We start from the raw sequence: 14413 nt of genomic DNA, 5'->3' as shown, positions 1-14413 counted from the left end.
TCTGTCGATTTTGTGAAATACACAAGTAAGAGGTACTTCGTCTCGGTACAGGACAAGTATATCCGAAAACTGCCACGCTGCGCAGGGCACGATTGCCGTGGTGTGACGAGGAGGCGCTATTGGAAAGACCCCCATACCTCAGGTCACCCACCTATTTGCCGCACAGCTCGAGGGCTTCATAAGCGACAAAGACTAGTAGGTAAAGGCGCGTGGAATGCAAAGCCTGGGGGACATCCTCACCAATCCTGAGGCTGAGTGAAAAAATAGACGCCATGACAAGTGCAATGGCTCAACTCGATCCAGTGTCAAGTCCAAAGTAGCCTACAGCGACATACATAGTAAAAGGAAGAGAAGATACTCAGCATTCCTACTTTGTGACGTGTTGCACTCAGTAATAGAATAATAGCCACGTTCAGGGTCTGGCTGGTGCATCCTGCGGAGGACGTTGGTGGGCGGTGCCGTGCGTTGTTCTGGTTAAGATCACAGCCCTGAGGTGCCCGGGTGTTGGGGCTTTGGAAAGGGTGGTATCATTCACCTGTGGGCAGTGGCCACTGATGATTCGGCCGGCTAACTAGACGCAGTTCTCCATGTCGATGCCCAGAAACAGAATTGAACCCTTTCGTGTGTGCTCGCCCTGCAACCTGAAGTGCGCTACGACTGGCCTGGCTTAAGCCTGGCTAATGGCAAACTGGATCACTGGGCAGCCGTCAAAGTGCAAACCTCACTTCACCTCAGTCGACATCATCGTCGTCCTCTACCCTCTGGTTTTCTCTCAACCCGACTGACATCAATTTTATTCTTCGTCATCTACCTAAGTCCGTTTTCCCTCGGCCTTCCCTATCGTCCGCTTGAACACAACGAACATGGGCGTGGATCAACTGCGGTAGGCGTTTCCCGCCTGAAGTTGTCCGTCTCCACGTTTTCACCCGATCCTCGAACTCCGCCTCGACAACGACCTTCTGACGTTCTACCTCTCTCCTTTGACTCTATCCCATCATCTCCCATCGACCTGTGTCCCTTATTAACGCCTCAGTCGAGTTTCGAGACCGCACATACCACCATCAACCCCTCCCGACCCTCGCATGTTGCTCTTTGCAATCGACACCATCTGGGTTGTCGAGCCACTCCCACCAAAAACGGGCACAAAACACCATGTCTACACCCTCGATAGCAACCACACTCTTGCCTGCTCACCATAGCCAATATGGTTATGCTCATCAAAATCTATATTCACCGAGTACCCTTCCCTACCCCACCAACAACACGCTACCTGCATCCCAGCGGTTGAACACTGCGTTTCATTCCTACCCCGGTGCCGCTCAGTACCAGCGACCGCAAGAATCCCCAGCGATCTCATACAGAGGGCCGTCAAACGTTTCCACAATGCCTCCGTCTCAGTCGACGTCAACCCTGTCCGATGCTCACCTAAGAAGACAACCGGACTGGAATGAATTTTACAAGAACGGAGTTCCAAAAGAAATCATCGTCATAGACGACGACAGTCCCGATCCCCAGGGCCCAGGAGACGCTTCGAAAAGACAACAGAGAGAAGATGTTGGCGGATACAATTCGAATGCAGGCCGGAAAAGAAAAGTTGATGAGGGCTATGACATTGAATATACAGACAGTCCGACATATTCGACGCACCCGGCTAAATTTGGGGCATCATCGTCGTCCGCCTCTTATCATTCCGCTGACCGAACCACTTCCCTCCAGACAGTTACTGCCCCAACTTCGCTCGAATCGTATGGCAGCAATACTGCTAGCAACAGTTATGAAGATGTCAGAGTAGGACAAAAGCGGAAAAGAACCACAACCCAAAAAGAGACCCGTGCACAAGCGGCAAAAAGAAAGCAACAAGAGTCCGCACCAGATGCTTTTGCAGACTATGTCCCCCCTCAAAAACCTGTACGCAAAGCTGCCGATGTTCACGTCCCAGTAATACGTGACACAGAAAGGCATAAAAATCTGAAGGTGGATGATGACGACGGCCATTACATTGTGACGCCTGGCACGAAACTTGCTGACCGATGTGAGTATCATTATTTCCCCGTGATATCGACTTTTTCTAACAAATTTTGATAGATGAGATTATCAAGCTTCTCGGGCAAGGCACATTTGGCAAAGTGGTCGAGGCGTTTGATTCACGAAAGAAGACAAGATGCGCTGTTAAAATCATTCGATCCGTGCAGAAGTATCGCGATGCTTCTCGGATCGAGCTGCGCGTTCTTTCTACACTTGCTCTGAACGACAAAACCAACCGCAACAAGTGTATCCATCTACGGGACTCGTTCGACTTCCGGAACCACATTTGTATAGTCACGGACCTCCTGGGACAGAGTGTCTTCGATTTTTTGAAAGGAAATGGCTTTGTTCCATTCCCTAGTTCGCAGATCCAGAGCTTTGCTCGTCAGTTGTTTACCAGTGTTGCCTGTAAGTCACACACCCCTGTTAATTGAATGCCAGCACTAAATTTTTGCAGTTCTGCACGACCTCAACCTCATTCACACAGATCTCAAACCTGAAAACATACTACTGGTTCACAATGCCTACCAGACGTTTACCTACAATCGCTCGATACCTTCGTCGTCCCACACGACATCCAGAACTGCTCGACAGCGCAGAGTCCTTCTGGACAGTGAAATTCGTTTAATAGACTTTGGTTCAGCCACCTTCGATGACGAATATCATTCCTCTGTGGTATCAACACGACATTACAGAGCACCTGAGATTATTCTGCAGCTGGGATGGAGTTTCCCCTGCGACATTTGGAGCATAGGGTGTATCATTGTGGAATTCTTCACAGGTGATGCACTGTTCCAAACGCACGATAATCTCGAGCATTTGGCCATGATGGAAGCTGTATGTAATGGCAAGATTGACGCAAAACTTGTCAAGCAAGTATGCTCGGGTGGTCGCGGCGCCAACGCAAACTCCGCTGCAAAGTACTTCAACCGGGGGAAGCTGGAATATCCCAACAATGAGACTTCAAAGGCTTCAAGGAAATACGTCAAGGCGATGAAGCATCTCCATGTACGTTTCTGTGCATTCGTCTTTGTGAGATTATACTGACAGTGATTCGCACAGGAATTCATACCAGCAACCAACCCTTTCAACCGACACCTTCTCGACCTGCTGAGAAAGATTTTTGTTTATGACCCAAAAAATAGGATCACGGCGAAAGAGGCCCTCAAACACCCTTGGTTCAGGGAAACCCTTGTTGACGACGGGACTGAGGCAATTCGGATACGCGAGGAACGTGCTGTTCAGAACGGGGCAGGCCCGGACGCGAAACGCCCGCGCATGAACCAATAACCTAACGCCGCGGCGCTGGACCTCTACTTCCAGAGACGACTGTGTGCTTATGACGTTGCTGCGGAAACATCAGGCTTCCGTCCCATGATATGGCTTGATGCTGTGGCTGGATACTATCTATGTCGGGATTGAGAGTGAGGACGATACTAATGACTGATTGAACGGATTTGGAAACTTAACAACTCAACTACATACTGAGAAACGCTACTGCAATTCGGCAGAGAGCGTTTACACCCTTGACACCAGAGCTACCCCCTTTCGGATCAAGGAACTCGTTCAGCTGGTGCCCGAAAGTCCTCTTTGTCAAGCCAACCGTGTAGAAGGATTGCGGCTGGAAGACACATTTGTTGTTCAGGGACGGAAACGAGCATCCCAGTGGAATCTCACAGTCGGTTCATGTCACTGAGCGAGTCGCCCACGTCTTTCTGAGTCCTGGGACGGCAACGGGAGAGAGGAGGACCAAAGGTAGAGTACAAATTTTTGAGGAGACTTAAAAGACCAGGCTAGATACGAGCATGACTCTTAGCCTTTGCTCTACATGACGATAAGTGGCAAGTATAGCTTGGCTGCTTAGCTTCTTGACAGCGCATATCTTTCCTGCTCCTCTGGCCACAGTCAAGGATCGAGGAACGAGGAACGCATGGACATATTACACCGTGAAAGATGAAGAAGAGCGCTCTCCCATTCGTGTCGTTATTTCTACCTGCCTGCTGTACTTGTACCTGGTATATTCTTCGCCTTGCTCTGACTGGGCCCTGACTACACGGTTCAAATATTGCCATGGCAGATGTCCCTCAGCCTTCCTTTGAACCCCATCCCTTATCCAGTCCAGTACAGTCGAGTCGAGTCAAGTTGACATGGACAGATCCCATTTCAGCTTACTACTTAGTAGTGGGAAGTAGAGAAACCAGGCTGAACAAAACCTCCTCAACATCTCTCTCACTTTAGAAAAATAAAATGCCCCGCACCACCGACCACTGACCACCGACCGAGTCTCGCGCTCGTGCTTTTTGTATGTGCCCCGCGCTCCGCTGTTCAATTCATCCGTCGGGTTTTGAGCAGGAGAGGTTCTAGTACCTAGTACATGGTGCCTGATACTTGGAAGCAGGAAGGTCTACCGTCGCGTGAGTTTTACTCCTTCAGGCGTCTTTTCGCACCCCTTTCCAGTTCAAGTCTTGTATTCGGGTTGATTGGTAGAAAGCAAAAGTAAATAAATTCCTGGTCTCGGGATGGGTTAGGCATGCTTGCCCAGCGACTATGATTGGCGTGGTGTCTCCCCATACGGCGGAGCGATTGAAGGTGGTTGAGGATAAGAACATGGAATCGCAACAGTTAGATAATGGTGGCTGCCGCCATAGAGTACAAGAGTACCCTGTCCTCCAGGATGTCTTGGAGTGTAAGATGGCGACCATCGATGCTGGTATGGGTTGGGACATGGGAGGTAGAGTTGAGGCTGAGGTTGAGAAGCATAATTGCGTTGTGCAGACAGGGCCCAGTCGCTGCCAGCTGAGTGTGGTTCGGCTGGATATTCGATCTGGGTACCTAGGTAGAAGTTGGGAGCAGGCGAACATGTCTGGTGCTGTCGTTGCACCATATGTGGCGCAATCGAGTGCTGAGCAGACTGTTCATATCTGTGCGTGGCATGATATTCCAGGCTGTGAGGCTGTGACTCAGCCCAGTTCCAAGTCTGTACTCTCAGTGCTGCTTGATCCTCGGCCCCCGTGGGTGTCTGAGCCACTTGCTGAGCGCTCGATGTGGCTTGTTCAACACAGGCTAACACGGGAGCAGAGGTATGGCCTTGTGGCCTTCGCGAGATAGAAGTAAGAGTAGTTGTTTGACTAAGCCTGCTGGATGTGGAGGGCGATATGCTGGCCGGGACGGAAGGGCAAGCTGGTCGAAAAGGGCGTCCAAATGCGGTCTCGTCCCCCGGATCTTGTGAATCCACTGTACGTGCACGCCATTCTGCGATGCGAGAAGTGGGCGAAGCAGCTCTTGACAAACGTGGTGAGCTGCGATGCTCACTCTCTTGTCGAGCGGAGATAGTACTGTGATGTCCACTGACGGCAGGAGGATTCCCCGTTTTGTTGGAACACACCGTTGATGGGCGTGGCGATGAGATTCGGCGGGCTTTTCGAACTTCCACGTCGATAGTCTGCCGACCAACCGTAGTTCTAGATCTCCCAGAACGTAGTGAGGACACCGCTGACATACGGCGTGTTGAAGGAGCACGTTGCAGTTCTTGGGCGGTCTCTGGTGAAACATTGGCGGGACTAGCTCCTGAGCTGTTTCGGGTCACTGCTGACGGCGCTTTTGAAGGTTGGGGCGAGGGCTCGTTCTGTTGAGCTTCACCATTGCCCGCGGTGTCATTGGAACCAGCATGAGATCTCGTGATGCTGGCTTTGACAGAATGGGCTTTGGACTGTGCTTGAGAGGCGGCCGCATTTTCCGGGTCATCATTGATATTAATAGATTCGCGGCCTTCGAAGAGGATGTCCCCACTTACCCCACCAATATTTGCGGTGTCAATAGCGGCCTCATTCTCTACTTCTTCGATGTTTCCTTGATCCTCCCCTTCATGTGGTCTTTCGTCGTCTGCGATATCCTTATCCTCCTCGGCCTCGGCCACCTCTCGATCACCACCAGAGGCACTGGCAGTGGCAGCCTCGGGTGCAGCAGCAGCGAGTATTGTGGCTCGTGCCCGATCTCGTCTGCTCCTCCGAATGGCTTCGACTCGCATGTATTCGTCGTGCATGCACAGCTTAGCGAGGCCAAACCAAGCGCTTGAATGACTCTTGCCGCCAATCCGACGAGGTCGTGGGACTTGTGCCGACATCTTTCTGAGAAGTGGTCAAGGGCATCAATCCCGGTGGCTGCTTGACAGGAAAGCGAAGCCATCGCATATAAGGTATAAGAGGCGGATTATATGACAGAGTTACTCAGAATGTCCCACCTACCGATTGCCTTCTTCAGTCACTGGGATCAACAATGACCCAACCCTCTTGATCAATGACTCTGTATGGCACTTCGTTGTGAATCTTTGCCCCCGCAGTGCATTCTGTGGTCTGGAGCATGCCTTTGAAGGCGAATGACTGGTGCCAGAAAGGGTCACTGAGGGTTGTGTTTCACTTGCCGTAGAATAGCGGTTGTTTGATCTCGAATCACAAGTACACGTCAAGTAGTGGTTGACCATGCGTGTGACAATAGCAGAGTTCAGTCATTTCATAATGCTGGCTCCAAGCGTCCCAAACGAGGGAGTACCGTAGGTGTCTTACACAGGAGAAGAGAAGTTCCCAGTTGCTTGGAGTCTTGCCGAGTCTGGCGCATGGAAAAACAAGCTTTCAATTAGAATTTAGAGTCTGTGGGTCCAGTCGGTGACTAAGCGTCTAGGCTAGTCTATGGCTTGGCATCTGACATGGGAAAGTGCAAGAGGCGGAGAGCTGAGGGGTCTGGAGGTCCATGGTGCACAATTAATATACCATGCGCATAGTTGGATTTGTGTACCTCGTACGTATCCTTTGCTTCATTGGGATCCTGTTTTCACGAACACCATGAAGTACATGGAATAGCGTGCCCCGGCACATAGCCGATGGCTGTCTGATGGTGAAAATACTGGTTTGGCCCTTGATTGCATCAACAATGGGGTCGATCCGCTCCTTCCCGGTGAGGTCTCGAATCCCCCTCAGCCTCTTTTGCAGGTGGAAAAATCCCTCTGCGCAGCTTAATTCCTTCTTCAATGCTTCCTTCATCCTCATCTCTGCGGTGTAAGACTCATCCTTAATCCCCTGAAACTATTTTATTACAGCCGCTGCTCGCTTATCAAACATCGTTGTCATCTATGCTCGGCTACGAAACCCGGATCTTGACTCTCCCTCGACCTCAGTGGCTTCGCTCTGCAACCTAAGCGTTTTGGCCACCTCTCCAGCCAACCACTCTCCGTCTCTCTATTGGAGTAATCCTTGCTTCGCCTGGTCGGCTTTCATCATCTTACCTAGCCCAGCAGCCCAGTGTTACCTCAATCCCAAATCTTCTTCAGTCAACCTCTATCGCTCCGAATTCCCTGACCATAATAAGCACTATATCTCAGCTCTAACTTGGTAGTACTCCCGGGCTCATCAGCATTATTATATTACTCGATCTCTCCTCTCCGTTCTATTGCGCAACGCATACTCGAGGAACTGCAACCATCCGAATTAATCCACCCACTTACAACTTACATGCCTTCATGAATCCTCCGCCCGATGATGGAATCAGCCCGTGCTCCAGGGACGGTCGACCTCATTTCCGCTCACGGCCCCGAGGAAGAATGGTCCCCATTGACAGATGGCTTCGGGGGTTTGGTCGACATTGAAACCCTTGCTGGCGGCAGTGGCCAAACAAACCCTAGACTCGACACGGAAAACCTGTATGACGATGACATGATCGGCGTCAGTATGAGTCGGGTCCAAACACAGATGAGATCTCCACAAACCCCTGTGGCTGAGAAGGCTAAGGCTCTCAATCTACCGGTCGACTATTTCCGCAGAATTCTAGCACTGTCAGAAGATTCTGAAGACGACGACTACAGCGATGCAGCAAATGATACCCAGCCCAGCACACCGAACGCTAACCTGAGGCCACCTGCGCTCTACCAGAGTGGTGCCGAACCATCCGCCTTACGCCAGAATAGCAGAACGAGAGCCTGTACGCACGATTCGATTTTGGCCGATCAGCATGAGCGACATTCCAGTCATTTCGTCAGTGAACCAGATATCCCCTGTATCAAGACACAGTCTCCACAGGAATCGAAGGTAGAAGATGCAGATGAGCCTGCGAGGCCACTCTACGAGCATCCACCCCCGCCGCACCCGAACCGTAGACCACCCACGCCGCCTGATGACGATCAAATTCCCCGGCACACACGAAGTTACGAGAACGACGTGTCACGCATTAACAACCTCGAAGAAGGCCCCGAGTCGCCGCACGCTCACAGATCGTCCCTAAGCAAGAATATTTTGAGCGGAGCTGGAAGTGAGCGACGGCGCAGTCTCTCATCGGCTCCAACGAACTTACTTTCCAACCTGCGAAAGCTGTTACCGGAGCTTCCATATGGGAATTTTAATATGAGTTCCATCTCTCTTGCCTTTTTGCCGCCGAGCAGCGGGAACTCTGGCCAACAGAGTCCAGCTGGCGGTCAGATCACACCAACCAATAAACCATTCAGATGGTCTCTTCGCGAACCACTTCAAAGACGTAGTACTGGCGACACATATCGCAACATGCAGCCACCGGTGTCAGCCCTCGACCCCAGCCCTGTGGCTCGGAGTCAACTAGACGGTAATGTGGAATCGTTACTCTCTCCAACCAGTCCAGCATCAAACACTAGCCGGGCACGTTCCAACTCTGAAGGATCGATATACATCCGGCGAAGGGTTTCGGGTGTATCGGCGTACGACGACATCAGCGCATTTTCTCATGTTACTGATATGGCCAATTCTCGATTCAAAGCCATAACAGACAGTTTCCAAAATTCGTCCCTCAGATTGCCTCGGCTGCCCGCGCTTCGACAAGTAGCGAAACGACGCACGTCGCCTGCCCAGTTCAACGGAGAGATCCCTCGGGGAGTGGATGGAGGCAGTGGCGATGGACAAGACCGGGTTTACCAGTACGGATCGGTCCAGAAGATGCGGATTGCAGCAAAGGGCGTCGAGGTGGAAACTCCGCAGCAGCGAGCGCATCCAATACTGTCACGTGCCCTCTCGAAGACTACAGGCGACATTGTTATTCTGGGTGGGTATAGGGGATCAATCTTGAGATCAGCACAGCCTCCTCATCGACAACTCTGGGTTCCTATCAAAGTCGGACTAAACATGCGTAAGGTAGATTTGGAGGTTGGGTTGACTCGCGAAGATGAAGAGCGCATGGAGCAGACCGTCATCCCGTCCGGCATTCTTTCGCATATTGGTCCTATTGACATTTGCCGAAGGTTGCTTAAACATATGAAGAAATGCCCCAACACACGTGAGAACAGACTCCGAGTGCACGACTGGGGTTATGATTGGCGGCTCTCTCCTGATCTGCTTAGTGGAAAGTTGATCAAGTTCTTGGAATCGCTGGAGTGCAACCATCCAGAGACGCCTCACGAGAAGCGAGGGGCCACGGTTATCGCCCACAGTCTTGGGGGGCTGATCACACGACATGCGGTCAACCAACGTCCAGATCTGTTTGCGGGTGTGGTTTACGCTGGTGTGCCGCAGCACTGTGTCAATATTTTGGGACCTTTGCGGAACGGGGACGATGTCCTTTTGAGCTCCAGAGTTCTCACAGCCCAGGTCAATTTCACGCTCCGAACCAGCTACGCCCTTCTTCCGGAGGACGGCCGGTGCTTCATCCAGAAGCACACCAATAAACGGTATGACCTGGACTTCTTTGATCCCCACGTCTGGGAGGAATACCACCTGTCTCCCTGCATCAACCCACCGATACCACGCAGCTACCGGGAAAAGGAAGATCGTGATCGTAGGAAGAGCATCATCGGAGCTCTTTCGGAAAGCATTTCAGGGCCCAGCAAACGTACTTCCTGGCTTGTAGGACAAGGTCCCCAAAGCCAAACCTCGCAGCAAACCGATACCAGAGATGGTCTAGAAGAAGCGCGCCAGCATGCTGTCGACAAGGCACTGGAGGCGGGTCAAGACATAGAAGGCAATGCAGAAGGAATGGTTGGACCGTCAATGAAACAGTCTCATCACCGAGGCAGTATCGCAACTGCGGTAACGATTCCCAAAGACCTTGCGGAGGACTATCTTGATCGTACGCTGGCGGAGGTGTCGGTGTTTAAACAGCAGCTGAAGTTCAACCCCAGCCACCAGGAAAATAATCTTTACCCGCCGCACGCGTTCATCTTTGGCAAGACGGTGCCCACCGTGTACGGAGCCAGGGTCACTAATAAGGAGGCGATAAAGTATACGGATGCATTCGACGATCTAGCGTTTGCGGCAGGAGATGGAGTAGTCCTTGCGAGTGCAGCACAACTACCAGAAGGATATCGTTGCGTCAAGGGGGGCCGAGTGGAGAGTGATCGAGGACATGTGGGCATTATGGGCGACCTAGAAGGCATGGGCCGCTGCCTCGAGGCAGTAGTTGATGCCAGAGCTAAGGGCGTTGGGTTGGGAAACTCATATACTCGCCACACGCGAGACTCGAACGATTCATGACATGACATGACATGACGATGAGATGGATGGATGGGTGGTCTGTGTGAATTTGGATACGTGATACCTAGCGAGTCGTTGTATCTGTACAGCTTGATCTTATGCAAGACTTGGATTTGGGTGTTTTAGATGGGACTGATCGGCAACAATCCGGGGTGCAGGGAGAACCACCTCAACCCAGGCTCGTAGTGGAAGAGGGGAGCAGCTCTCTGGATTGGTGGCAGCCAGGGCAATTTGTTAAAGTCGAAAGGTGCCCAATTCGACATCTGAGGATAGGCCAGGAGTCAAGTCCGATGGACTATTCGTCAGTCAGATGCATGCCTCTGCCGCCGTGGATGGCACCGAATTTCCTATGCGCAGGCTTCCCCGGGGATGGTACGGTCCGTGGCTAGTGGAAACTAAACACCCCCATCAGTTCATACCTTGGCCTTAGACCAATTGTACAGAGCTGATGTGAGACAGAACCTGTTACTGGACGCGCCAGGTGTACAGGTTTGAAAGATGTTGGAAAAGATGTGTATACCCAGGGTGAGACGCACACATTGTCAGCTCGTGTATCCGGCGCCTAAACAACGACTGTGATTGCTACCCCGCTCTCGTCACGAGGCCCTTCTTCTATCCAACCACTTCATTGAACCTCCTGATGGGCAGCGCCTCTAGCAACAAATTCACATGTATCTATAGACTGGCGCACCGTGCCACGCCATATCCTGCAACCCTCCATGACCATCTCCTTTGTGTAGTGGTGTCCTTCCACTGGCTGCGCATCTCTTCTTCAGTGATACAGGCAATGCATCTGACAAACATCAGACATTTGAGAGCCTTGCATGCCGTCCGCAAAGAGCAAGGACGATCAACGCATGAAGGTTAGTCCAAGCCATAGCAATCATCTTTGGGGGAGTAATCCCTCTTCTGACTTTTGCGGCCAGCGACAGGGCCCAGCTTCTGATCAGCGACCTCACACCAGAGCCTTTGCCAAACTTCATGGGCTGAGTGTCAAGAATTTCACTGTCGGGGACCTTGAAGATGTCTCGCGCAAATACCGTTCGCGAAAAATCTCAAAGCCTCCAACAAGGTCGAGATTCAGGTCGAGTTCCTCGTTGCCGCCGCCATCGAAGGACAAGCGATCCGCGAAGACGACTCTGCAGCCACCGGTGACGTCGAATACACGCCAAACTCGGTCAAGCAAGAGCAAGAACAAAGATCCGCTTCAGTTTTTGGGCGGACTCGACGCTCGCGACTTGCCGTCACAAAAGTATCAGTCTCCGGCGGCACGTCAGTTACCAAAAGTTCAGCTTCGACCGAGGGAGCTTCCTATTTCCTTGAGCCGTCCTGGAACAGGGTTGGAGCAGGCGACTGACACAGAGAAACGAGTGAGACAACATGCGATCTTGATGTGGTAATGGAGCTGACAGACGATAGGACAACGTCTCAACCTGGCTAAACTTGGTCAGCCCCGACACAGCACAGACTTCGCACGATTTCACGGAGAGACACGTTGATTCACATACTGCATCCGTCTCAGACTCCGGAGACATGGAATCTTCCAGCTCACACCTCACTAGCACCAGTGTCACTACTGAAAATACAACAACTGCGAAGGCTAGCACGGTCCGACATATCGATTTCATGGAACATTTGGAATTCCGAGGCATCACAGATAAATCTTCAGGTGACGATAAGCTTCAAGAACTCGGTCTAGACAAGATTGTCGATGCGACGCCTTCGCACGTCGAATTCGAGAAATTTGAAAGTCTAGTCAGAGTGCTGGAAGACTACCTCAAGAATTTCAGGAAGTCAGTCAAGGATCGGCCTTCCGAGAATGGCCTCCCCGTTTACGATGCTTTAAGGCATGATATAAGTCACTGGAGGCCTGACGCCGAGGAATACAGACGGTTTCCTCCAATGTCTGCCCGGGACTTTGCATGGGATCAATTACAATGCTCTACTTCGAGCGAGGCCGATTTCCACAGAACCATCATGATCTCCATTATAGATCGCCTCGATTTTCGCGGTGTTTTCACCTTCAGCTGCGAGGAACAATGGCGCATTGAAAAGAAGCTTCTGATAAAAGCAACAAAGGACAGCAGCAAGATCACGCAGCCGAAACCCGACCTTGCCATATCGTTTCATCGAGACGTCTTCATAGAATCGATACTTCTCGAGTATCCCATCGAGCTCGGGAGTTGCCTGCACCCGGGCAAGAGAGGACGTGAGCGATGGTTTCCATTCCTCTTCATGGAAGCCAAAAGGGAGGATAGCTCGCTCCGTGCCGCATTCGAGAAGAATCTGTACAGCACCAGCCAGGCGCTCTTTAACATCTTCCAGTGGATGCGCCAAGCTCCCCAGCTCCGGGAGAAGTTTTTCAACGATGTTCGGACGTTCAGCATAGTTCTCAATAACGAAGACATGGTGTTGAGAATGCATCGCGCCGAACAAACCACCGATGATCGTCTCAGTTACCACTTCACGGAAGTGGCCAGAGTTCGAAATTACAGCCGCGATGTCGCCTGTCACATGGTAAAGAGTGTGTTGTTAGACTACGCGTTGCCACATCTATATCCCATCCTGAAAGAAACCTTCCAGATGGTTGCTGGGTTGGATCACTTGAGAGAGTCTGGAGCGAAGCGCAAGCGGGACCTCATGGATGCACAACCGTCCACACTCAGCATCGACCACAGCCCGGGGCCTGGAGAGACAGACCCTCCCCATTTGCGGAGCGTTAACACGGGGCTATCCTTCGACGCCGACAATCTGACCTTGGCTGGACCGTCCAAGCGGAGCAGAAGAGGTCGACGAGGTCGGTGATTGTTAAACGGTGGGTCCATTGCATTTAGGAGCAAAGTTTTGGGGCGCCTTTGACTGATTAGGGCGCGATATATGTATCAAGGGGTGCTTTGGGAGCGCTCAGGTTCGTCCAGCTAAAAGGCTCGGATAAAAGCCCAACTCAACACAGCCTTTGCTCACCCTCTAGGATTAACCCGTGAATGACAATTAGGTGTTTCGTTGTCGAGTCATTTATATACCTAGGTAGGTATGGATATGATGCATAATACCTCGCTATCTATGTCCATATCTGCTCCGCATCTACGAAGTATCTATTATCTATCTCTCAGTAGACACCAGACAAGCAGGTCTCGATAAGCATTCTCCAAGCTGACCCGCCTCGCCCGCCCCTACGTCATTTTCTCTTGTCGCTACTCACCTACCCACCCACCAAGCCAGCTGCCAGCCTGCTAGCCTAGCGAGCCACAACTGCCTAAGCACCCAGTACTCAGGCACCACCGACGCAGCTATCCAGCTACCCAGCGAGCCAGTCACTACGTATGCACCAGTCGGGTGCTGAGGATCATACTCCCGAGAGAGAAAAAAACCGCGAAAGAGAGGCAAAATGGAGGGAGGAAAAAGTCGATGAAGGAAAAAAAAAACCAACCAAATCTCAATAAGCGGACGCTAACAGGGTGCGGTCACCATGGTTGGAGCAGTTGATCGGAGGTCACCGATATGATGCATGTCGCAGCTCCAGACTCGATAAAAAAAAATAATGATTAAGGCGGCTGTTACACTACCATTATTGCCATACTACTATACTGCCATCGATATACTTCTTCCTTTGTTTTAACCTTTTCTCGCTAATTTCTGCTTTGTTTGGGGCAACCGACTAAAGGAAAAAAGGATCGTTCTTCTTTAACCTTTGCTATAGCTATTCCCAGAGTCGGCAATCTGGGAATCTTCTGGACCCTTTTTACAGATTCAGGGAGGGAGGCCAGGCCAGGCCAAGCCAGTTGAAGACAGCCTTTGACATTTTCTCTTGTACTATCCAGCTAGAGGGAAACGAGGCTGCCGAGGAAAAGACAAGGGCAGAAAAGGAGGACAGAGGCGAGAGGGATTTCTCAGCCTTGTTCTCTCTA

The 14413-nt window shown here is 51.4% G+C and overlaps 4 protein-coding genes across 4 annotated transcripts; 3 read left to right on the top strand and 1 right to left on the bottom strand.

The window, feature by feature from the left end:
* Positions 1 to 1152: 1152 nt before the first annotated feature.
* Positions 1153 to 3315, top strand: AYO21_05006 (hypothetical protein; the record flags this gene model as incomplete). Its single annotated transcript, XM_022654977.1, has 4 exons — positions 1153 to 2032; positions 2086 to 2433; positions 2483 to 3033; positions 3088 to 3315. The coding sequence occupies 4 exons, from the start codon at positions 1153 to 1155 to the stop codon at positions 3313 to 3315; spliced, it is 2007 nt and encodes a 668-aa protein (XP_022512660.1).
* Positions 3316 to 5333: 2018 nt separating this feature from the next.
* AYO21_05005 (hypothetical protein) lies at positions 5334 to 6148 on the bottom strand (the record flags this gene model as incomplete). The annotated part of the gene is made up of 2 exons (XM_022654976.1): positions 5334 to 5467; positions 5527 to 6148. 2 exons carry the CDS (start codon positions 6146 to 6148, stop codon positions 5334 to 5336), a joined length of 756 nt encoding a protein of 251 aa, XP_022512659.1.
* A 1408-nt stretch (positions 6149 to 7556) lies between these two features.
* Positions 7557 to 10505, top strand: AYO21_05004 (hypothetical protein; the record flags this gene model as incomplete). Its single annotated transcript, XM_022654975.1, has 1 exon — positions 7557 to 10505. The coding sequence occupies one exon, from the start codon at positions 7557 to 7559 to the stop codon at positions 10503 to 10505; it is 2949 nt and encodes a 982-aa protein (XP_022512658.1).
* An 824-nt stretch (positions 10506 to 11329) lies between these two features.
* AYO21_05003 (hypothetical protein) lies at positions 11330 to 13310 on the top strand (the record flags this gene model as incomplete). Its single annotated transcript, XM_022654974.1, has 3 exons — positions 11330 to 11368; positions 11432 to 11875; positions 11925 to 13310. The coding sequence occupies 3 exons, from the start codon at positions 11330 to 11332 to the stop codon at positions 13308 to 13310; spliced, it is 1869 nt and encodes a 622-aa protein (XP_022512657.1).
* Between the last annotated feature and the right edge of the window lie 1103 nt (positions 13311 to 14413).

Source organism: Fonsecaea monophora, assembly GCF_001642475.1.
Source record: "Fonsecaea monophora strain CBS 269.37 chromosome Unknown Scaff30, whole genome shotgun sequence".
Taxonomy (NCBI): Eukaryota; Fungi; Ascomycota; class Eurotiomycetes; order Chaetothyriales; family Herpotrichiellaceae; genus Fonsecaea; species Fonsecaea monophora.
This window is presented reverse-complemented; position numbering and strand designations above follow the sequence as displayed.